The sequence below is a fragment of the Grus americana genome, chromosome 1 (assembly GCF_028858705.1).
Source record: "Grus americana isolate bGruAme1 chromosome 1, bGruAme1.mat, whole genome shotgun sequence".
NCBI lineage: Eukaryota > Metazoa > Chordata > Aves > Gruiformes > Gruidae > Grus > Grus americana.
Window position 1 is genome coordinate 24,766,011 of NC_072852.1, and position 25,079 is coordinate 24,791,089.

Genomic DNA, 25,079 nt, shown 5'->3' on the forward strand with positions numbered 1-25,079 from the left:
ATGTTGATAGTTCATTATGAAGCCCTAATATGTATTTAATGACACCAAATTTTCTGCAACGTCAGTTGGTATTTTAATAGCTTTAATAATAGCACATATTAGTAGCATTATTGCTTGGTTGTGTAACACTCTCCACCTTCACTGTGCTATGCCAGCAGTAACTAATGAATGCACATTCTAGGAAATTCATCCACCTGGAGCTGATTTCTCTAAGTAAAGCTTCAGGGAAATGGGTTGTGAACTCGGTGTGGGAGTGGGTATGAGAGAGATTTGATGCTCTTTTGGAGTTATAGATCAGCTTCCAATTTCTGCTGAAGCAGAAATCAGTTTAAAAATAGATAATTCCACCTGGGCCATTTGTATGCCTGCTGCTCCAGACCCAGCCAAGAACAGCAGACCTGCTGCAGAAGCCAAGCTGCCAAGAGGTAGGAATCCAAGATGGGGAGATGCCAATGTGCCATCTTTCAAATGTTTTTTTTCCATCCATCTTCCATATGATTAAAAAAATTATTAGCAAGAACAGATGAAATGATCAATATTACTGGGTTACTGTATCAGGTTTTGGGTGTCTCACCAGCAGCCTCATATACGCAGAAAAGTAGAAAACCAGGTCTAAGAATATTTTAGGTCTTCTGTTTGGCCTTGAACGTTCTGCTTTACCCAAAATACCATGCAATCATAGGCCTAATCTGTCAAGTCAGCAAGATAAAATGTTAGGACTGTGGACAGCAGAAGCAAGAAGAAAGCTAAATTCTACAGCTTGCTGCTGAGATTGGCCCCAGACCCTGGGCAAATGCTATAATGCAAATGCTGTAAATGCCTTTGAGGCTGTTACTCAAAAGATGGTTGTTAGCACCTCTGACAGAAACCTGTACTTGGGTGATGCTGTCTCTCAGTAGGGGCAGATGTTGGCCAGACTTGTGCTGAGCACTTGTTCAGGTTGGGTATTTGACTTTTGCTATCGATTTGTTCTATACTTGGTCCACACACTGAGCATCAATATCTCAACATCCTACACAGATCATCCTCTACTGGCACCGCCCTTCTTCCTGTGCCCGTTTAGGAACCTGGTTAGCATCACAGAGCTGGGGCTAATTTTAGGCGCACTGTTACGCTAAGTAAGACCTGCTTGGACTCACGGCAGCTCCCAGGATGATGTGTGTGGGATATCAGTTTGACACAGTCACCCAGGCTCCTTCCTTTGGCTCTATGTCGATAGTCAATCCTTTGCCTTTCCCTACCCATCTGCTGAGAGAAATGATCCCAGCACACAAGTCCCATCTGGCTGTATTCCCATTTCTCCCCTCTCACGTACTTCCTGGCTCCTTCTCCCTTGCCCCAAAAGCCTGTGAGGCCATAGCAGCCGCTTTGAGCAGAACCTGTAACTGCTACCTGGGCAACCACTAAAAATGTTGAGAAAATTTAATTGGCAAAATTCCACCAGAAAAGCCAGGGACCGAACTGGCGGTTGAATGCTATTTTTCACATACCGACTGAAAGTTTTTCCTATTGATTGGCAATTAGCCTGTTCTAAAAGACTCAGGGTCAAATTCCCAGCTGGTGTAAATCAGAGAAGTCCCACGGAAGTCTCTGATTTATTTCTAGTGGAGGGTGTCCCTGCCCGCAGCAGGGGGGTTGGAACTAGATGATCTTTGAGGTCCCTTCCAACCCAAACCGTTCCATGATTCTATGATTCTATGATTTTCCAAATGGTTTAAAAATTCAGCAGGAGCTTTATACTGCCAATGTTATACATCAAACAGCTGGCTAAAATTCAGAAAGATAGCACATTTTCTGTAATGCTTTTTGACATTAAGTATTCCTTACAGACCAGATATAATCAATACAAGTGCGAGAGCGAACATTCTGAAAGTTTAAATAAAAAAACAAAAACAAAAACAAAAACAAAAACAAACCAAACTGTGGACTTGGTCAACATAAGTTTTAGGAATAAGAGTCAAAATGTTGAACCAAATTTTACGGTTGGAGCCTTTGTTATCCTTTAAAGATGTGTGCTAGTTATGATAATGAATGAAACTGAGTTTCAAGAGCCCTGCACTTCTCTTGGATGGAAGTTTGACGCTCCTGTCAAAGTGACTGGAAGGATTTTGCTAGCTCTGGGTGGGAGTGCACAGCATCCCTTGTGAAGCCCAATTCCCCAGCAGGTGCGGATATCGCCTCTGTGCATAGCACAGTTACTGCATTTTTGTTCCCGTTCTCCTTTCAGTTCTGCTTCTCAAAACATTCAACACGTTGCTGTCCCAGACAAGTGTTCCAAGGAAACTAAAGTCCCAGGAGCTGAACGGCCTTGGGAGAATTAGGGTGGCGAAGGAAGGCGAGGGAAGCTCCAGATTTGTGTTTTCGCTGGTAACAGACACAGACTTTGTCTTTAGAGGTAGAAAAACATTGCCTGGACTTGTTTCATAACTTCTGGGAAGTATAATGTCAGGCCTGCCTCTAACATCTATATGTTTTAGGAAATTTTTGTAAACCTAGTAATTCTGACTACAGTTTTCCCTATGTTTCCTTCAGTTGCGTGACGCAGCAGAACTGGTTTAGGGGCTGCTGCTCTTCAGTGGATGTATCTTATTTCTGGACAAAAGTACAGCCATACTAAGTTTTCTCCATCTACTCCGCATTGTTGTGCAAGCAAGTCACTGCTACTGAAGTCTACATTGTATCAAGATAAGACCGTGACATATGTGATGTAGAGTGGTGATATTTCATTTTACTGGCCAGAAACTATAATAATCATTAGATAAAGGCAAGATCAGGCTGTAAATTGCATGTTTTCTTTTATGCTGTATGCATTTAAAACATAACCAAAATCTTTTCTGATTTTAATGGAATTTTTTATATATTTAGAATACAGTAAATCACAATGCAGAATATCAAAAAGTGTCAGAAAATGTGTACTAGTAATATAAAAGCTGTATACTCAGAAAGCTGGAGAAAATTATTTTACCACCTATAGAAACACCCACTTCTTCCCTCCCAGGAGTTACAAGTAAACCTTTTGTATTCATGTTGCCTTAACTGAATGCTATTTAAGTCTGTGTGGCTTTCTAATAAAGAATGATTTTCTTGCTAGCAGAGGCATGTAGTAGTCTTTATTTCAGAAATCCAGTCTTTTAAACTAAGGACTTTTCCCTAAATGCTCAGCTGCCATCCCTCCTCCCACTCTCTGGGAGAAACAAGCCAGTATCCTGTTCATTTAATATAGATGGTTCTGATGATAGATAAAGCAATGAGCAGGAAAGCCTTCATCTTCAGTACGGCAAGCATTTCAATGACTTGCGCCTCAAGATTTGGAGAAAGGTTAGGCTTTTCTTTGCTGAAGAGCAAATTCCCCATGCAGCAGGAAACTGCAGAGCTGCTCCAGCCCTGAACAAAACTTCAGAGAATCAGTGCTGAAGCCTTCGCCAACCACATCCAGTGAGGGTCAAAGAGGGAGCCGCGTTTTCCGCAGTCACATCTAAGGTGTAACTGCAGCCAGTCCCAGCAGATTTCAACATAATCTTGCTTGTCTGCTGAGAGAGAATCCTCACAGAAACACAGTGTTCAGGAAGAGCTAATAAGCTCCTGCTTTCCAGAACCACTGTTTACCCAGAATCCTATCAGAAAATAGATTAATTGCCATCATTAAGACGTATGGTTTTACTATCCTTGGAATAGCACAGCATTCACTTTCTGTTCAGGAAGCTTACCTTTACTTTATAGAGAGGCATGGGCTGAACTACAAATCTTGTTTGAATAAGGTTCTGGAACATCTTTTTTGGATAGGATGGTGCTGTGACACTTCTGTCAGGGAAAGAACTCGAATCCGAATCTCCTGCCACGTATGTTAATATGTGATTATCAGCTGTTCTAGTTCATACTGTATTTCTTCTCTCCCACCCTCTCAAAACGTGTTTGCAGGAAAAACACATACACAAATTCCTAAAGAATCAGAACAGAAATCTGTAACAACAGTTGATATCTCACTTCTAAATATGCAGGAAGTCACGTGTAGCTCAGACTTCATTTTCTGTGAGAATTTCATAGGGTATATCAGTCTGTGAAAAGTGATCTGAGTCAGCAACCCCATTGGCTAAGTTCACAGAGCAGAAGAAAGCCGCAATACCTCTGAATCTGCTTTGAATCTATTTTTTTTTTTTTTTTAAGATGAGCGTGTTCAGAAAATCCATTAACATGGGCGCCCAGTAGAAAATTCAGGTACTAATTCTGCAGGTTAGGGTTCAAGATAAATTAAGATTCAAAATATAATTATGTGATTTTCAGAAAATGTCATACCTCAGACTTCCACCAATGGAGCACAAGATGGAAGTATATGCAAAAAGATACAAGAGACCTGTAATTTGTTCCACTATTCTCAATACAATGACAGTGGTGATTAAATTATTCAATATAAGCATAAAATTATCTGTCATAACTGTGTGTACTGGGGTTCAGATGGGAATTTACTATTTAATCCCCTCTACATGAAAATAAGAATAGTAGAAACAAACTCCTAACTGTAAATCTGACTCCTTAAATGTACTTAGGAACCCTATTCCTGTCAATTTCAATACAGAATACAATTAAAAATGAACGTTCAATGCAATCTGTACAGTGATTAAAATGCTGTATTTAATAGTGTTATTGCTGAGTTTAACCATTGGTTCAGGGCGTTAGGCACCTGAATTACGCCAAGGCAAATCTGATTTGCACTTGACTGTGAAACTGATTTGCAGCAAAGCCCCAGCCTAGGATTAAGATCAACATCCAGACATCTGGAACTGGTGGAGCGATAAAGAAAAATCCCTGTCTGTAAGATCAAGCAGCAGAAATGGGCAAGAGATGCAGCATTACCCTTCAGCTGCCTCGAGGCTAACGGGAGGAAAGTAGTTTAGTACTGAATAAGTTAGGATGATTGAGACAAGGACTGCCTACACCAGATCAGATTTTTTTTTTTTTTAATTTGAAATACTAACTTAACCTTGCTGTCACTTGGATCTGTACCTCCTAACTGGCTACATATGCAGATGGGCTTTGCCTGATTGGATCTAGATGAAGGAACAAGGCCATGAATTTTACAGCCACTTCATGGTATGACTGCAACCAGGTGCCAGTTTCAAACATCAGTCCTTTGCCAGGATGACACAAAATAGAAGCAAAAAGAGAAGATATCTTTATCAACATAAAGCCAGTGGGAACTGTGGTACAGCATGTCAATACCAGGCAATACTACAAATGGAGGTTCCAAATTACCTGGAATTCATAACTGGTGTCTGATTTCCCATTTCAAAGTGATTCATGGAAGAGCCTCGGAGGGTGATCAGCAGGCAATAACGTCAGAGCAGTTTTCCTTATGTCCTGTTCTCATTCACAACTACAAAACCATTTCAATAACCTTGGCTGCCTCTGCTAAAAGACTAGATGTACTGGAAATTGTACACAGTTTCAAGTATTAGTGAGATACATACAGATTTTTAGCTGACTGCTTTTGGCTAGATGAAAGAATGTTTAAGGTCATTCTCATACCTTATACCAATAAATATTGTTAAATACAAAATCACATAGGATATTGGTTATCGAAATGCTTAGTAGCTGATCAAAACCTTTAACAACTTAGATAATAAGCTCTTTTTAGATATCTTTTGTGTTTAGGTGCCTACGCAAACTTCTTCAAAACTTGTTTTTGCGTGTAATGCATGCCTTCTGATCTATTTTGGGAATGTTCTGGCATGGAAGAGGCACCCATCAAGGTCTCAAGGCCCTTGTGGTGTAATTCCCTGGGAGGCATCCCAGCTCGACACAAAGCATATTGAAACCAAGGGAAGCTTACTGTTGACCTTCACATGGTTTTGGGTCAGACCATCAAAAGCACTGACTAAAATATTTCTGTACTTATCAACTTTCCTCTGATATTTAGTTTCATACATTATTACTTTTACATGATATTACCAACCATATAAAGCCAACCATGTCCTGGGCTGCATCAAAAGAGGTGTGACCAGCAGGTCGAGGGAGGTGATCCTGCCCCACTGCTCCGCGCTGGTGAGACCCCACCTGGAGTACTGCATCCAGCTCTGGGGGCCCCAGTACAGGAGAGACATGGAGCTGTTGGAGCGAGTCCAGAGGAGGGCCACGAAGCTGATCAGAGGGCTGGAGCACCTCTCCTATGAGGACAGGCTGAGAGAGTTGGGGTTGTTCAGCCTGGAGAAGAGAAGGCTCCGGGGAGATCTAATTGTGGCTTTCCAGTACCTGAAGGGGCCTACAGGAAAGCTGGTGAGGGACTGTTTATCAGGGAGTGTAGTGACAGGACAAGGGGTAATGGGTTTAAGCTGAAGGAGGGTCGATTTAGATGAGATGTTAGGAAGAAATTCTTTACCATGAGGGTGGTGAGGTACTGGAACAGGTTGCCCAGAGAAGTTGTGGATGCCCCATCCCTGGAAGTGTTCAAGGCCGGGTTGGATGGGGCTTTGGGCAACGTGGTCTAGTGGATGGTGTCCCTGCCCACAGCAGGGGGGTTGGAACTAGATGATCTTTAAGGTCCCTTCCAACCCAAACCATTCTATGATTCTATGATTCTGTGATTACTAAGAAATGTTTAGCCTCTCAAAGCATGAAAGGAAGAATCACAGTTTGTACTACAATAAGAGAAAAATATGTTTATTATACGTAAAAGCATCCATTCTCATGAATTTACAGACATTAGTTAATTTTATCACTACCATTTAGTAGGTATAATAACATAAAATGATCATTAATCCTCTGCAGGGAAAAAGCCTACAGCTAGAATAGTTTTTTCCACCATCAGTTTCATTATGACATGCTGCATTACGTTCTACATACCATGTGCAACAGTTTTAACCATGCAGCTGCTGAGAGCCCAGGCACAGGTTCTCAGGCCTGTTTAGGTGCCTAACTCCTGCTGAAATCCATAAAATAACACTCAATTTTGGCATGCCTAAATCTTAAGGGTTTGGACACCACAGGGGAACCCACAGTCTGAAGTTTAAGCAGTCTAATTCTTTACAGGATGCTCTATGACAGTTAGATCCTGGGAAATAAATTTGCGAATACCAGCACATCAGTTGAGGATCATGAAATGTAGCCAACAGAAAACACAAAGAGAAGAAAACAGAAATCCAGAAAGTTATAAAACTGGAAATCAGAAGTGTTCCTCACAGGAGAACGAAAGAGAGATCTGAATCTACACCAGAAAGTCTCTGGCTTCACAAGGAGAGATATGCTAGCAGAGGAGTCAGAAGGAGCACCAGGTTCAGCTTTCCCTGTGAGAACAGACTCTGCATGTGGGGTACCGTGCTGTGGTTTGGGAAGCCATCACTGTACCGTCCTGCAGGTGGTCACTGGCACACCAAAGATCTCAGCTACTTTATCCTCACAAAATCATCTGGCCTGCCAATACTGTTGAGAGAGAGAGAGAGATTGAAATTTAATAGATACTTCTGAAGTACCTGAAAGCCCAGTTTTGTTGTACTGGCCTGTGCTTTGTTGTTTGCCTACCTGGGCTGTAATAATTAAGAATTACAATTCTCAGTGTAACCTGTATTTTGAGGTCTTCCTCTGAATGCAGAATAGCAGGAGAGCACTTGAAAAATTGAGTCTTTGGGGCAAAAAACCTCCCTCTTTCTCTCAATGGAAGGAAGCAATAAGACAAAGCTGGTTTGTGCTTTGATAAACAGCTGTTGTATCTCTGCCTAAAGAGGAAACGTGGCCCAGATCCAAACAAGGGCTTACATTCCTGGCTTGACGCTGTGGTGGGACATAGGGCCCTCTGACCAAAACTGCCATCTCCAACAGCATCTGCCCAAATTCTATTTATGTCAAAGCCAGCTAAACCCCACTGTACCTAAAGTGGGCCTCAAGTGGTACCCTCCCCCCTAATGGGTTAGCTTCTAATTTAGTTGTCTCACTTCAATGGGTACATTGGGTGGGAGAAATCTGATTCTGCGTATCTGGATCCATGTTTGCATACCATGGAATATCATAAAATTTATATAAGATGCATTAATGTATTACAGACAGTTGCTAATTTAACACATTCACAGAAGAGTTTGAAATTTGATTTTATAAAACACTGATTCTCTTTCCCATTTAGTTACCATGAGCAGTTAAGATGTGACCTTAACGAAGACAGCAAGAAGAGTCAAAACTAACATCTAATCCAATGCGGCTCAGAAAACATTAAGAGACATTTTGTTTCCTATTAGCATGTACTTCAGTCCTACAGCACAAGCAGAATGTCAAACGAATCATTTTTACACCTTTCATTTGAAAAAGCCACCACAATCAGCACTTTGATTTTAACAAACTGCATTTTTCTGAGAAAGCTGTTCCATCAAAGAAAATTCAACCAGAATATCTCTAGTTTTCTTCACTATAAAAATATGCTTTAGAAAATTTTTAGTGGATCTTCTTAATTTGTTTTTGAAAGAAATAGCCTGAATTTCATTTATGTTTTTTCTTTTAAAGCAGGATCATTCTAAGCTCGATTTATTTCTTATTGATTGGCTGTGATTTGGTCACAGTCTCCCCTAACTTAAATGGAATTTTAAATATTTCTTCCTACAAAGGAATTCTGTCAAAAAATTTAATGAAAGTTTCTCTTACTTGCCTTCAAGAGCTCTATTAACATAGTGTTTTTTCACCTTACAATCATTTGTTTAACATAGTTATGATAGCAATAACTCACTGAGGTTAGATATGAGACTAATAGCAAATGTTTGAAGAATGAAAAGCTGCTGCGACGTGCAAAATCACAAAGGTCTAAGCCTGATGGGATCTTTAAGATTCTGGGACAAAAGGAATAACGGAGGCCAGCGGGAGCTGGATGGTATGTTTCACGTTTGCCTGGGTCAAACAGGGAAAAGCAGGGAACTTGGCATAGGTCTCGTAAGTACCTTATTTGTCTTATGGCTATTTACCTATTCTTTTCCTAGCTACAGAGATTCTAATATAAAGAGACAGTTATTCCACATCTATATTATATGCGTGCATATTTTAATGTATATTATTAATAACCAAATGGTTTGTAATTGTTTTGTTCAAGTAAATTCTCTTTCAAGAATACTTAACCCCTGGGAAGCTGGGAAGGTGAGAAGCTGGAAGTTCTCCAGTACCCTGGAGACATGCCAGGTATGCTTTCTGCTCATGGTCACCTCTAGAAGAGCATTCTTCTCCCTGCTGACTGGAAGGAGAGCCCTGGGAACCTCTCCACCCCCTCCAGAGGATGGATCTTACAATGACAGTTGGGACAGAAATTTCTTGTTGAATATGATAAACTTGCCTGATCATTATTGATTACATCTCTATAATAGCCATGAGGTGCTTACATTAGCTTTAAATTTCAAACCTGGCTGTGATGGAGTTCCTGCTCCCAGCACTACTTATTAACTTTATATTAAATAGTCATGGTATTAAAAAAACACAGGAAGACCCTTTGTTGTTGGATTAGAATGTATGCATTCCTTTCTCAGTAAATATACTAGTCAACAGTGTGGCTTGTCTTTTTTTTCCCCGGATCTCCTGGCTCTTTCATTCCTTTCTGCCTACTGGAGGGCTCAAAGCATTAATACCTCCATCGCACAGGACATGAAAGAGGAAAACACGGACTTGAATTCACTCAAATGGAAAAGAAACTAGAAACCTCCTCTCCATCTTCCATTTTCTGGGAGGATGCTCTATCCAGCATGCCATCCTGTAAGAGGTAGATATGGGTAGACTTCCTCTCTTCACAAAGGGAAAAAGTGAACCTCACACTATTTTTTTCCAGTAGTAGCAGTCTTCTGCTGTCCTGGTTGTGGCTGTCAGCTGGGCAGAAACCTGGCCTCTAGCCTCCTAAACAGCCTAATCTCAGAAGATGGGATCAAGACATATTCCTATGACCTGTGTGTCTTTGACTCAGCCTTCAAGGTGCCCCACTCTCTCCGTACCTTATGGGCATTACCTCTCAGGGCACAGCTGCAGCGTTTGGGTTACATCTGGGACCATGACATGTCCAGTCCCCAGCTGCAGAGCATGTGAGACTTTTTGTTGGATCCACTCTACTATCCCTCTCGATGGACTGAAACTAGCCCTTTGACTAAGCAGCAGTTAGAAAAGACCTGTCAAAGGCAAGGGTAGGAGGCCGATCACTGCAAATCTTCTGGGTGGGACAGAGTCTGCAGAGCTCCCTGGATGGTCATCAGCGACTTTAACTTCCCCACAGTCAGTTCATTCATAACCCTGATAACAGTGGCAGACAAATGTCTCTGCCATTATTTCCAGATCTTCATTTGATTCTTCTACTTTCACAATAAATCCTTGGTCCTTCAGAGCATCTATCTGGAAGCTCATAGGATTTAAATGCAGGTATGTCGAGGCTCTCCAGGTTCTTTGTACACATTGTCCATTGTCCTGACAAAGATGCCTGCTGTGCACCTCAGCTGCTGATGTGACATTGATACTGTAGGGCTCTAATTCCAAATCAACAGATTTTTGTACTTTTGTGCAGTTACTCTGTAAACAGTAGAAAAGAAATTTTAGCTGATGTCAAACTAACCACTCTATTTTTTCCTTTCTCTTTCTGAAAAATATGCAATATGTAAGTAGCATCAATGAATTCATTCAGGATAATTTAAATTCAACTAATTTAAAGGATTATTAGGAAGTTTTATACAGGAAATATAACCCAATGGAGATGCAAAGGGCTTTAGCAACTTGCATGCCCCAGAAACCACCACAGCCTGTAGATTTACAAAGAAGCCATAATGTACGCTAGAAATGCAGGTGATGACAGTGTGGCTGTGTGGCAAGAGTGTGGCGGTCCAGAGCTGATGCTCCAGAGCCATGCCTTTGTCACTTGACCAAATTGAAAGGAAGTTCGTCCTCCTATTCACATTCACTCTGACAGAAACTGCAGCTGAATATTTACAAAAATTGGCTGAAGTAATTGAATTTACTGAGGACAACTGAACACTTATTTTCAGCCATTCACTCTCATGTTGGCTGGGTTTTCTATGCTATCTGCCAGGAGAAAAGCAGCCCAGAACACCCATTTCACACAGCTTTAAGTACAAAGTCTTTTCTCATGACAAAGTTTGATGTGTGATTGTCTGAAAGCTCCAGGAGATGACGGAGCCTCAGAAATCAGTCTTTGATTTTAATGTGGCTAGGTCTGATATCACATAATACAAAGCCTCTCCATCTGATCTCAACAGCCTATTTCATTTTACTTGTCCAAAGATGGGCACAAATAGAGTTCCCATATCCCGACAAATTGCTGGGCACTACTGGTATACCTGATCTGGTGGCTAATCAGGCTCTAGCTGATTTCTGGGTGTTTTATCTAGCTGGAATGGATAGTATTGAGGAACCAGAATGCCTGGTACGAGCCGTTGGCTTCCTTCCCTACCACTGGTTGCCTGTGAACCTCACAAAACCTTGTTGAGGCGGGAAGAATTGACCATGTTCCATGGTCATCCTGACTGGGGGACAGCAAAGACTGGTTAAGCAGTCAGCTCTGCTGGTACTGAGTACTTGGAACTGGTGCAGTCGGGTAGTGTCTATTAATAGGATAAAATGAGGATCTTACACATTGCATTTAAATCAGGCACAGGCTTACCTCTGAAGAAGTTAAATTCATATCTCGCCAAATAACAATGCCTGCAGCTCCCAGGACACTCTCTCCAATAGTCTTATTAAGATCTTGCTACAGTGAAAAGAGTAAGGACATCACTGTCAGGCTAATTCAGCATTTCACAGCCTTTCTAAAGTAATCCAATGGTTTATTATGTGGCTGTCCCTCGGACTACATTTTCTTTCCATTCTGATCCCTAAGAACTATTTTTTATTGTGGCTAAAAATTTGCTGTCTAGAGTACAAAGATTATTAAACATAAGTTTCAAACTTGGGTGCTGCCTGAGATGTTGGTAATAAGCAAGTGAACAAAGACTGGGTTACTGTTTACTTTGATGCAAAATGTAATTGCAATTATTTTATATCGATTACTAGAAACAACTAAAATCTTCTGATTAAAGTGGGATTTTTAACATGAGCATTCCCCAAAGCATTCCCTCAGTTCTGTTTTTGCTGATAAGGGGAAGGAGGGAGCTATTCTGCTATGTCAATCAGCTGTTTTCCCTGTCCCTCTCCGATTTGAAAGCTGTGATTCCAAAGGCATGCATTGTTCTTGCTGCTTTCCCTAGGAGCTCGCTCAGCTTCTTACAAAAACCTTAGAAAAAGGGGCTGTAAATAGGCACACTCTATAGGAGGGAGAATGCTGGCATTGTGCAACCTTAAATGAAAGGGAAAATGCAACGCTGCTAATCTTAAGAATTTCAGTTTCAGTTTTTGTGCTCTTTCTATGTTTGTTTCAGAAAGATGTCTTTCACTGTACCTTTTCCAAATATCGCAGGCTTCCAGGGGAGAGTATTTGGTGCTTGGATGTTTATCCTTAATTTGGACAATGATTAAGGATAAGCAACAAGTGAATCACTATGCCACAAGCACTGAAGATGAAAGACCATTGATATGCAAGTGACTCCCTAGACATCATCATTGATTTAAGGGAGATTGAGGGCCACAGCACATCAAGAATCAAAGTAGAAAAACTTCACAGGAATTGGTTGCCTAAGGGCAAAAAGAGGCGGAAACTGGTTATAAAATGGCAAAGAGGATGCACACCAGCCTGCAGCGGTTATTGATGTCCATATATCCTCTTCTTGCAAAGCTAAGGAAGGGCAAGCTGGATAAAAGCACCGAAGCAGGTGCCTACACCTTCTTTAATGCCTAAGAATAGGCATTTGCCTTCAAGCCAGAGAGAAGTGTGGTTGGTGATGGCAGTGCTGGGGGAGCAGTTGGACCTAATAAAAGAGGGAACTAAAGCTCCTTCCCAGACAAGGTGCCAGCTTCAGACTCTGTACCTGGGCTGAAAGACTGAACATAGCCTTTAAAAAGTGAATACAGCTCACTTGCTAAACTCTGAAACATAGAATTTGAAACCTGCTCATAGTGCAGTCACTGTCTATAGGGAAGAACTAAGCCAGGGCTGTGACAGACAGATTATGCTGCTTTTTCACAGGAACCTATTGTCTTCATCCAGTTTCTGGGAGGATATCCAGAATCACATAAAGGATTAGGGTAGGACACTTACCTTGAAAATACTTCTCTGTGTGTGGGGGGGTGGTGTGTATGTGTGTGTGTTTTCAGCTGATGTGAGCAGTGCTCCTTGGTTCTGGTGCACCATTTGCCTGCTCCAAGGTAGGTATGGGACTAAATGAAATGTTTTTGAGATGGAAGTATGCAGAGAGACTGCTGGCTTCAATTTGCCATTCTGATTTAACACTGAGCAAGTTACTAACATCTCTGCCTCAGTTTCACTCCTATAAAAGGGGCACCTGTCTGGGCATTATTTAGTGATTGCATACCTGAGCAGAAGAAAGTACATCAGGGAGGATTAATGTATTAACTGCCTCCTTCATACTACATCAAATTGCTGAAATCCTTTTAATCCACTCAAATGCATGTTTGAGTATAGCATAGTGATGAAGTAAAACAAAAAAAGTAGGTATTTGAGACTCAATTTTTTCTTCAGAACATTGAGCTCTTTAAAGCATGTGGACAATTAACATGAACCAGCAGAGCTGGCCCAAGTAGGAGGTTTTCCATCCTGATGCACCATCTGTAAGAATGGTTAAAGCATAAAAGCAGCCCACATTGTTCCAGCAAAAGCTTACCATAGAGAGAAATAATAAAGGTTCATCTCTGTAGCCTAGTTCACTATACACAAATACGGTCAAAGTGTAATCTTGGGATGTCATGGAGGAAGTCCTTATGGATTCATTCATCCTAAACTGAGAAAAGTGCGAAATGTTTTGACTGTTTCCAAGGGATATCTTAATGCCAATGAAAGGATACATGGCTGCACTGCTATCCCAGAGCCAGGGAATTTAATTCTTCTTCAAAATTTCAGTCTTTGGGTAGGAACCAGTGTAGTTCTGATCAGGGAAATTGTAACTGTGACAGTGCATAAATAGTATCCCCACAGGCCCTTAGGTCTGCTTTTCATTCCTAATGCAATTGTTTCCTTCATAAAAGCTTTTGCCCTTTCTTCAAAGGAAAGTCTGACTAAATGTTCAACATCATTTGCTGAAATATTCCCTTCCATTTTGGTTATGAGTTTCCTGGACTTTCTTCTGTAGACATCTTTTTCATCCCAGTTGCAGGCCCACTGAGGTCTCCAGTACTCGCAGCCCATGAAGTCCTTAGCTGTGGTGTAATAGTTAATGACATGACCGGCTTTGTCCAGATGAGTTTGCAAGCTGAAGTTCTGGAGTAGGCCACCGTTAACAGGGACTTCCTGCGATGTGTACCAAGGATAATAGCCAAGCCTATTAAAATAAAATATGGTGACATTCTGCCCTCTTGCATTAGATAATGGGCTTCCAATTATATGGAGCATTTCCAGGTTCAGTACGACGTCGTACCTCAGGAGCATGGGTTTGTTGGTGGTTCCAGCCAGCTATGAAAGGCTTCCTGTCTGAAGCTGGTGGTCAGGCTGGTTTCATAGGAGGGAAGTCCAGATGAGTGCTGTGCACAGCCATGCCAGGGGCTGAAAGGTGAACGATGCATAACTGTGTCCCATTTTCAGGCAGTACTTTCATGACTTAAGAGACAACATCAGGCTGATCTCCCAGTTTGTCTGTAGAACATAACAGAAGAGGCGTTAGTACTTTTTCCATATATAGCTGTATGAACTGGTATCAGCCACTTCTAAGGTATCTACCATGCTAACACTGAAGAAACAAAGTGAGCAATTTCCCAGAGAAAGAGGGAAGATTCCTAGCTGAAGTAAGTCTGAGGAAGTCAACATAACCACAGTTGCTTACCTCATCAATCCAGGTCTTACTGAAATCACCGAGGATGTTGCCATCACTTCAGTGGGCCCCAGGGTGTCTTAGTGGCTGTGGCTGTTGCAGTTGGAGAGGTTAATGAAGAAATGGTTTTCTTATTCTTCAGGCTTTCTCAATAATAACAAAGGTAACTATAAAATCAAACCTTGGCTTTTATCACCATCTTCACAGCTTCATGAACATCCCTGACCTGTCTAGTACAGTGCCATCCAGAGATACTCCAAACAAGTACACATATTTCATTGTCGTTGTGCAGTATCATAAAGGGATACAAGTTCAAACCCCTGACAGCAATAAAGCAGATTCATGAAAGCTTGCTCTCAGCTATTTATTAGCCTGGCTGCACTATCACATGGAGCAAGCGCCTTCCAGACCAGCTCCAATAGCTCTGCACAGCGCTGCATTGTGCAATGTGGACTTTGATGCTAAGGCCTGTGGCCACTGCTATGAGCAGAATCATTAGTCACAAGGTCCCTGCCGATTATGTGTGTATTAAGCAGAAAAGAAAGCAGATATACAGCAAAACCTATATACTTATATGTAAAAGAATCTCGTAGTTTAACCTGGCCAGCAGCTAAAACAACCACACAGCCGTTCGCTCACTCCCCCCCCCAACCCCGCCGCAGTGGGATGGGGAAGAGAATTGAAAATGAAAAAAAAAAAGTAAAATTCATGGGTTGAGATAAGGTTTAATGGGACAGAAAAGGAAGATGATGATGATGATGATGATAAAGAACATACAAAACAAGTGAGGAACAGCACAATTTCTCACCACCTGAAGTTGATGCTCAGCAAGACCCGAAGTTGACCTGCCTCCCGACCCACCCCCCAGTTATATACAGAGCATGACATCATATGGTATGGAATATCTCTTTGGCCAGTTTGGGTCAGCTGTCCTGGCTGTGCTCTCTCCCAGATTCTTGTGTGCCCCCCGCCTTCTGGTTGGCAGGGTAGTATGAGCCTGGCAACAACTAAAAACATCGGTGTTTTATCAGCATTATTCTCATACTAAATCCAAACCACAGCACTATACCAACTGCTAGGAAGAAAATTAACTCTATCCCTGCCAAAAACAGGACAGAGAGACAGAGTCTTATCCATCCTCCAACTCCAGGCTCCCCCTTGCATTCAAAACCCTGGGGAAATCCCACACAGCTGTAGAATCAACCATCAAGGATGATCATGGATTTGTATTTGAGTCTCACTTGTTATTCTTCCTCAGTCCTTGCCTACCTATTTATGTCTCCTGAGATTATGACCTGCTGGAAGTGACACCTGCATGGGTGTCATATGGATGGCCAAACAGTTACATATACTAATGGCAGAAGTGCCTCTATATTATCGTCCCTTTATCTCAAACCAGAAAAACAATCAGGAATATCTATGCACCTGACGTACTTTTATGGACCTCTCCATTCCCCATTTCTTTGCTGTTTTAGGATAGGAATAGCATGACCTAATTTCAGGTACCTGCAGCGAAAACATAAACATCCAAGGTAGCCAACCTGGGTACTTTTAATAAGCCATGGATGCTTTTAGGATACAGTCATCTGACAGTTTGAGACATCAGAGTGCTCTGAAGTGTCCAAGATGTGCCTGTTCCTCCTGCTGACCAGGCAGGCAGTCCGCAGCACCAATGCAGTACGGCATAGACGCTGCAGAACTCAACATCTTGTCAGAGAAATCTCACCCCATGAGCCTCACAATACTTTGTGTTTACTGAAGAGGAGGCTCAGGTTTTCAAAACCACTATCCACATATCCACAAGTGCCATATTGGCATTAATGGACCTTTCAGAAAATGATGTTAATGAAAATCAGCCCAATTTGCTGAGTATGTCTCAGAAAGTGTATACCAATCCAAGAAATCAAACTCAGCAAAGCCACTCCAGGCTTGTCAGCATTAAAGGCCAAACTAAATGTTCTCACTAGAAGACTGTACAGCCAAAGCTGGAAGGTGGTGGGCTTGCTCTTGTGAGGAGGCAACCAATGGAAGGACCAGCTTCAGGGCGTCAGGCTTGCTGCCCCATCGCCCCAGAGGGACAGAGGGATGGAGAGAAGGGACAGGGCACTCCTGCCAGCCCAACAGCTCTGGTCCTGACACCAGCCCCCTGCCTGGGATCAGCAGGTGCTTCTGGCTTTCCAGGAGGGCTGCGGGGAGGCTGCAGCAGTGGTGCCCAGCGGTTTGCTCTGCTCTGCCGACAATCAGCTGGGAAATGCAGAGACCTTGCTGTGCTGGAGCATTGTCGCTGAGCACTGCTCTCGCAGTTCACAGAGAATCAGAGTTGTAAGAAAATCCTGCCAGAGGGCAGCAAATCCCTACAATCATTTTTTTTTTTTTATATTACAGCATGTGATTCTAAATTGCAGCATATGTTGAGCTCCCCCCGTGAGCGCTGCACCACCACCCTGTGCCTCTGCTCCTGTGCCTGTCACGGTCAGGTTCAGGGAGGTGTCTGTAGCTGGGCTGGGCACATCCCCCGGATGATACACCCCAGGTTTCGGGGAGCACTTCCCATGCAGGACCTATGTCACTTGGCGCAAGCGTGCCAGTGGCGTGTGCCGGTAGCCACTCGTGCCCTGGGGCACCTCGTGGCATTGCACCCCGGGGCAGGCAGGGCCAGCGCTGCCTAGCCAGGCTGTGCCGACACCCATGGGGCTCGCCGGAAGCTGCTCCTCGCGTTGGGGTCTGCCTGCTGGTGGGAAGTGGGGAGGCTCAGCACTGCCCCGCACCGTGGGTCTGCATGTCCCTCCTCCGGTGTGATTAGCCCTGCACTTTACTGCGGCATATACTGATGCCTGCCCCAAGGGCCTCTGAGCTGGCACATGGGAAAGGCAGGATCAGCAAGCTGATAACAACTACACCACCAATAATAACACCACCACCACCACCACCACCACTAATAATAATAATAATAATAATATAATAATATCACTATAGGTTATTAGAGACTGCAGGGAAGTGGCAGTGAGGAAAAACTTGTCACAGGCAACTTAACACAGAAAGATATTTGTAGTTGCTCTGTTGCTAAGGAGAAAACAGTTACTGTTTTATATTCTGTGTGAGGGCAAATCACTGACTTCTGATTTTATTCCATTTGATGCACTTAGCCACCATACAAGCACACACATGCTCCAGCTGGGAACAGGCTCTGAAGGCCTTGTTTGCAGCATGCAGAAAGGATGTTCTGTGCCCAGGATCTGTTCAATATTTTTCCCTTTCCCCGGGCTTTTCAAATTTGCTTCCAGTTGTGCAGGATCGCACCATGCTAAAATAATTCTCCTCTTTTTGCTAGGTATGTCTTTCATTTGTATCTGTCATAGCTGACAAAAAACCAGAATGAATGTATCCAGTTATACCCCTTCTGCTAATTATATTTTTTTCTGTAAACCAAGGCAACATGGAGGCAGCCCGTCTTGGTGTCCAGCTGACAGTGAAAATGCACAGTGGGCAGCAATTCCCAACAGAGAGAAAGTAGAAATCATATGTCTTTCTTTACAAGACAGCAAACAGCTCTAGCTAAGACTAAGCAAAATCAGCTTAAAACAGGCAGTTGTGAGCTGAATAGACATAGAAGTACTTGAACCAGATCACAGGATGCTGCTGAAAAAAAATAGCTGGCTAAATGATAAGAAAATGACTAAGCATTCATCAGATGATATAAACCCTGTATCCCTCTCCCCCAATTAATCTAGAGCTGAGGAATGCACTTTCAAGCTTTGGCATTCATCTTGTAACAAAAATCCTACTCCAGTGATGTTACACTATTCATATCAAGGGATTAGAAAAATTACAAAAGATGAATAAAGACAATGACCTTTTCTCCTTTCTGGTTAACATTGTTACAACAACATGACATTGACACAGAACAACCTTGATGGGCTTAAACCAGGCTGTCTCAACAGGCAAGCCAATTGCCAAATAGCCTTATCGAAGACGTGCATGGGTTTTGAAACAAGAATTTTCACACCCAGAGATCCAATAAAATCCCTGGATTTTTACAGAATACTCCTTTTGCTGACTTTTTATCAGCAAAGCTAAAGCTGATACACTCAGAAGTCTGACGAGCTGGAACAAGTTTTGTCCAGCTGAAGTCACGCTGTCAGCAGCGACTCTTGCTCTCTGTCCGGATCTGTATTCGGAGGCAATCTGCTCAGAGGCTGGTGGCAGAGGAGATGGCCCCAAGAGCCGCAGAGCTTGCAGCAGCCTCAGGGAGGACAGCATGGGAGGATGCACTGCTGCCATCCTCTACTTTCCCTCGTGTCAATAGGGGCTTTTAGACCAGGGCATCCTTTCATGATGTGCCTTGATGAGATCCTGTGGAGTATCTCTGTTCTGTTAATAAATGCAAGGGACTGAATATGCAGCATAGTGAATAATAAAAATGGAGCAGGACCTTGCCACACAATTATCTGACTGACCCAGAGACATTGATGGCTTATTATAGCCGAGATTCAGACCCCTTTAGTACAGTGCTTCACTGATCCTGATGAAGGTGCTAAAAATCCTGAACCAAGGGACATTTCAAATTTAGGGCAGGGCACCCTCAAAATGCTACACATTAAAGTACGAATCTGGTGCAGCGAGCTATTTCCCACAGCACCTGTAAGGAATAAGCTCAATAAAGCATCAAAAACTATAATTCAGCATTTTAACACACATATGGCAGGTTGGAAGGCAAGTGCTGATAGCAATTTTGTAATAAAATTTAATTTATTATGATAAAAAACTTGGGACTGCTGGACACAGGAGAGCAGATTTTAGCAGACAAGCTACAAGTCTGCATGGGGTTCATCAGGACAGTCATCTGGCCTCTATCATCTCAGCTCCTTTTGCCACCATAGTGGACTTTTCTTATTACATACATGAGAACACTTGCTTTCTGGTGGCCTTGTAGATAGCTGGACTCCTGAATATGGAAAATGAAGAAAATTGATCGAGTGTCCTTATTCTATTTACTTCTCCTCCACTTCATGCTGCATAGATGTCTCTCATCTGTAGACAATTACATCTGACAGTGGTCCAGACTGAGAGATTAGACTCATGCTTAATCCTAGCAATAAAAGGCAGATGGTTTGATGGATTGATGTAATAGCCCACTGAAACATCCATAAAATCAGTCTATATGCTTAGCTTGTACTTCCCCGACGATCTTGATGCCAGTGACTGGGTCATTTTCTGGCAGACACTGAAATAATCACAAAGCTGCTTTGGCCTATGTCCAGCCTGGCAAGGTTCTCAGTGCTCCATACAACAATTTTCCCCCTGTTTTAGTCCCAAAGGTTTTCCAGTACCCCCCTTTTCCAAAGAGGGTAGCCTTCAGACTAGGAGCTATATTTTGGATGCTTATACTACAGAATCAGCATAATGGCCTGAATCCTAGAATAACCTGAGTGGTCTGCCTTGCTACCACATTGTCTTCATGTGATAGCATATGTTAAATTTATATGGATTACACCATGTGCAAAGCAAGAAAATTCACATTCTTCGAGAGTACGTCAGTCTCAAGACATGAAGGTTGTGTTCAGGAGTGTACTTAAACTGGCTCCCAGGATGCTCAGGTTTCCTGCCACACTGCTCACTTACCTGCACTTTAAAATACCCACACTGCAACGAGCCACGTTTGGGACATGTGCTTAGAAGACCACAATACAGTGCAGCCAGCCACCTGACTTCAGCCTGCGTTAGGAAAAAGTTGGAGCACATTTTAAGGCATCAGAACGATTTAGGCTCTCCCTCTCCAGGGAGCTCCTGGGCGTATGGTGCATCTGTGCAGCATGGATGGAGAGCATTTTTGGACCAGAAATGGGCTTCATGGTATGCCATTACCACCCTTTTCTTCCTGAATTTCTGAGGCTGAGAGAAAAGAGCAAACACCACCAGATTAGTGCTGACATTTACTCTTATTCCTCATAGTGTTTTAAATTGTGTTGAGCCGACTAAGAAGTAGCTTTCCTCTTTGTCCACTTCCCTGATTCAATTGTATGGTAAATCCTAACTGAAAACTAAATAAGTGATGCTTGATGTTCTGAGCATATTCTTCTCACAGAAATCAAACAAAAGGTTAGCCCTGCACAATAGAAAGGAGCTGACTCTCCTCCCACTAACTGTCCCGGGAGTCCAGCAGAGTTACTTTGTATTTGCACTAGGGTAAGACCGTGCCCCCAAACCGTGCAGAACAAACGCCCACACGCACACTGGGGTGATTACAGCTTGCACCCAGCACCAGCTGATTCGGGTGACATTCCTTTCTTCCTACTCCAGCAGAATAGCTGTAACACAATAACAACAAAAAAGCATTTGATTTCCCTCCCTTCCCACCCCCCAGCTGAGTATTGCATTAGAACTAAATGTTATTGTTGGAGGAAACACAACAATTCAGCGTTGTCAGTCGAAGGGATTATTGCAATTATTTTAAGCTAGGAGTCATGTAAACCTCGGTAAGCCTCGTGTATGGATGGAGACTTTGAACAAAGCTAATGAGCCTTGCTCAGTGGCCGTGCCCCAGCGCAGCCTCCGCATCCCGCTCTCCTCAGCCGTCACGGGACCTGCTGCTTTGCTGGGAGCACAGAGGGGATATTTTGAAGAGCTGCTGCTGACTGTCCTTGTAGCAGCTGGTGGGTGCGAGGAACTAATGGACTAGTGACAGCGTAAAAGGAAAAATCCAAGGGTGAACAAAGCAGACATGAATATTTCGTGCCTGGTTTTCAGGTACTGTAAATCAATAAAGATTTATCATCTTATATCAGATGAGGTTGTGCCCCTTTAAGAGCGGAGAAATCACAACAAAATTAAAATAGGAGATTGCATCACAAATCAAGTACTTTCTGTCAAAAGTGGGGTAACTCTACCACTCAAATTAGCATCTTCGCTGCACTCAGGTTAGTTTATTATCAGGTTTTAAAGTATACTCATAGCTGAGCATTGCTGCTGAGGTATGAATGCAGCAACAGTGCTTACACATCACTGTTCCTTCCAAATCAAGGTGCATCAGTACCTGAATTCCTACAGAGGCCCAGGGAGAGCTTGTCTTGTGCCTCACTACTTCTAGGTTTAGAAAAATTGTTGTTTGTCCAAAGTTTGACACTGAGACTTAAGAGTACTTGTCTGTGGTGTAGTCCAAAGTTTCAAAGAGCTTCAGTTCATGCTTGTGCTAATTAAGCCCACACAATCGGCATTGCTTGCCATTGTAGGCGCTCAAGGACTTTGCAGGATCTTTGTGCATGACTCGGTTTCAGCAAGCTCGATGCAGCACCTTTGATAGAGCAGCAGAGTGTCACCACTGTCCCTGCCAGCTTGCATCTCGCCTAGGGGCCGTGCTCCCCCACGGCTCCCACACAGACCGCTCAGGGTCAGGGGGGACGGCAGGAAGATCAGCATCGCCATCGGAGCCTGTGCTCTCCCAAGTAGGGGACCCCCATAGCAAACAGCCCCCACCAGCGCCTTCGGTCCTCCCCATCCCCATGGAGTCAAGGAAGCCCAGCGCGGGGGAGGCGATACCTGGCGTGAGCCTGTTTTGGCATCCTCATTGGGAACCTTGTGCTGAGTGTCAAAATGCTCGTATTGAAGCTCACTTCCACTCCCCACGGGGAGAGGCACGAGCAGCTCTATGCGGGGGGCAGGGGTAACAACACAAGGTGAACGCAAGCGTCAGCTTAAGAAAACCCAGCTGCCCTCTGTGTACATGACCCGCTGCCCAAAATGCCATCGACGAGAGAGGCGTCAGCCCCGCAGGGTTTCCGTAGCACATAGGGCGAGTGGACACCTAGCCAAGGTAAGGAGCAATTTCAGTAAGGGATAAAACTAAATACTTGTTCTGCCCTGTAAACCCAACCTCTGAAGGAGCAATATAAAAAATGCTCTTAATAATCTGCTGTCTAAGTGACTGAGAAGGTTATTACTAGCATGGAAGAAAACACAATTTTTCCAAAAGTTGCCCACAAATGTCAGACTGCTTGACTGAGGAGAAAAAGCAGGACTGATACTGTGGGCTGCTTTGCTTCTTGCAGATATTGGAGAGTGCCTTAAATAAAAGCAAGGAGAGTTCTTGCTGTAATGGAAAAATGAGAAAGGAGCTCTGACTCTCTGAGAAAACAGGCTGCCAGCGTGTTAAAATATCATCCTAGTCAAAAAATAAATAAAATGTCTGAAGAGGCCACATTCATTGTTGAAATAGGAGCAGCCGCATGAGCGAAGTTTAAAATATTGTCCTTTGAAATTATAGAAGTCTGCTTATTTTTAGCTTGTTAGATGCTGTTAGCTTCCTGTATAAACGCGGTTACATAATAGACATAATCCGCACGGCAGCAGAGGCCATACGTGCCAAGCTATAAGGTTACACAACTGCCTCCGAGCTTGCTCCCACCAGGCAGAAAGCAAAGCCTCACACCCCTCCTAACTGCTCTGCTGCTTCTGGGTCAAACTTACAGACACGTGTATTACAATATACACACGCGTACGCTCATCCATATATACACATGTACAGGTGGATGTGGATGTATATTAACACACATGTATCCCTTTGGTTTCTTGTTACAGCTTAAATAAGGTATTCATTGAATCATAAAAATACTACCTTGGAATTACTCTGGTGACATTAAACAGGGATAAACTGGCGTGTTGTAACTATTAAAAGCAGCAAAGTTAAATCTCAGACGCACACTTACTTTGGGAAGCTACTGAAAGGGTTCCTCCCTCTTGTCTAATGTGACCTCTAACTGCTCCTTACTGCTGCGTGCTATGGGATGCGGAAAGCACGCGGTGCCATTGCTGAGTAAGAACTATGGGGCTTTAATCTCGTTAAGCAGTATGTGACATCATTGTTTTTCCTTGGGTTTTTGAAGGACTGGACTTTTGTCTCTGAGAAGCTGTATTGTTCCCAGCCCGTATCGTTCTTCGAAGTGTACAGAACTACCGTTCCCAACTTATTTTTAGAGTAACCTGTGTTTGCAAATACTCCCACTGTCCGAGTCTGGCCCAGATTGACAGGAAATTACTTTTCCTGAAATGTAAACAAAATAGAAATTGTGGCTGCCACAGCATCTTAACCGTATCAAAGTTTCTTTGGCAAAGTCTTTCATATGACTTCTTATTACACGTGATGTGCAATTTTAATTCACTACCTACCTACAACAAATGCTTTCAGTGCAAAACCAAGGCAATTTTTAATTTAAGCAACATTTTGTCTATTTTAGTAATTTTTAACAGAAAAAAATGCAGACATGCGTATTTATGCACAGTGTTACAAATCCAAACTGGTCCGAGATTTCATTCTGTTGGTTTTGTCTGTGAGGGCTGTTAGCATTTTTTTTCTATAACAATATAATTCCCATTTTTACAAAGCCACTGACCCTGCCAGAGAGCATTGCATTTGGAAAAAGCTGATGAAACACAAAAATGCCTGTATGATTATGTTCAGCCAGCGAGCCTTTCTCATCCTTTTTCACCTGCAAGACATAGCGGAAAAAAGGAACTTCAGAAAACATGTTAAATATTCACATTCCCAAGTTGTGCCACTCCAGCCGAGGTTTACCTGCCCTGCCTTTGGCATCTTGTGAGGCACCGAGGGCTGGGCTGGTCGCCACAAGGAGCTCTCAGGTTTGGGGGAGCCCAGGAGGTGCCCTGGCACGGCAGTACCCCCATCCTTGGCCAGATGTGCTGCCCACTGTCCCCGCCGGAGGCACGGAGGAGGGCAGAGGCTGCCAGGCGCTGCCTCTCCCCTGCCACGCCGACCCTGGGGAAGGGTTGGGTGAGCCACGGCCGATGCTCCCAACTACATACCAAGGCTGCTTACTCATGATGTGTTTTCTTGAGTGGCAATGCTCAGCTTACAGCTTTGCTACCACTTCCCTATGGGTTTTGCCCACTTCCTTAGCCCTGGCTCAGCTGTGTGAGCAGCGGGATGTGAGTCAGAGAGAGGAGTTAATCTTACTTTAGAAGAAAAGCCTCAGGGGAGGCACCTTTTTTTTTTAACAAGGGAACTTTTGACCTGAATGGTTTCCCAATCCAGGTCTGCGCAAGGGCACCCGATCTGCTGTGCTAGCACAAGCAGGGGACAGCACACCACGATACAGGGGAAAGCTTGGGAGTGGGCAGAAGGCACCAGTGGCACCTAAAGCTGGTCAAGCTGGGACCGCAGCCCCACGCATCTACCTGTTGGACTGAAGTGGAACAAAATGA

General features: G+C 43.3%; 1 protein-coding gene across 1 annotated transcript; it reads right to left on the reverse strand.

Annotated features, from left to right (window-relative positions):
• Positions 1–10,101: 10,101 nt before the first annotated feature.
• HYAL4 (hyaluronidase 4) lies at positions 10,102–15,029 on the reverse strand. Its single transcript, XM_054808605.1, is given in 6 exon segments — positions 10,102–10,506; positions 11,612–11,698; positions 13,725–14,017; positions 14,020–14,498; positions 14,500–14,689; positions 14,877–15,029. Coding segments are annotated over 5 exon segments (1,416 nt in total). The 5' UTR covers positions 14,652–14,689; positions 14,877–15,029.
• Between the last annotated feature and the right edge of the window lie 10,050 nt (positions 15,030–25,079).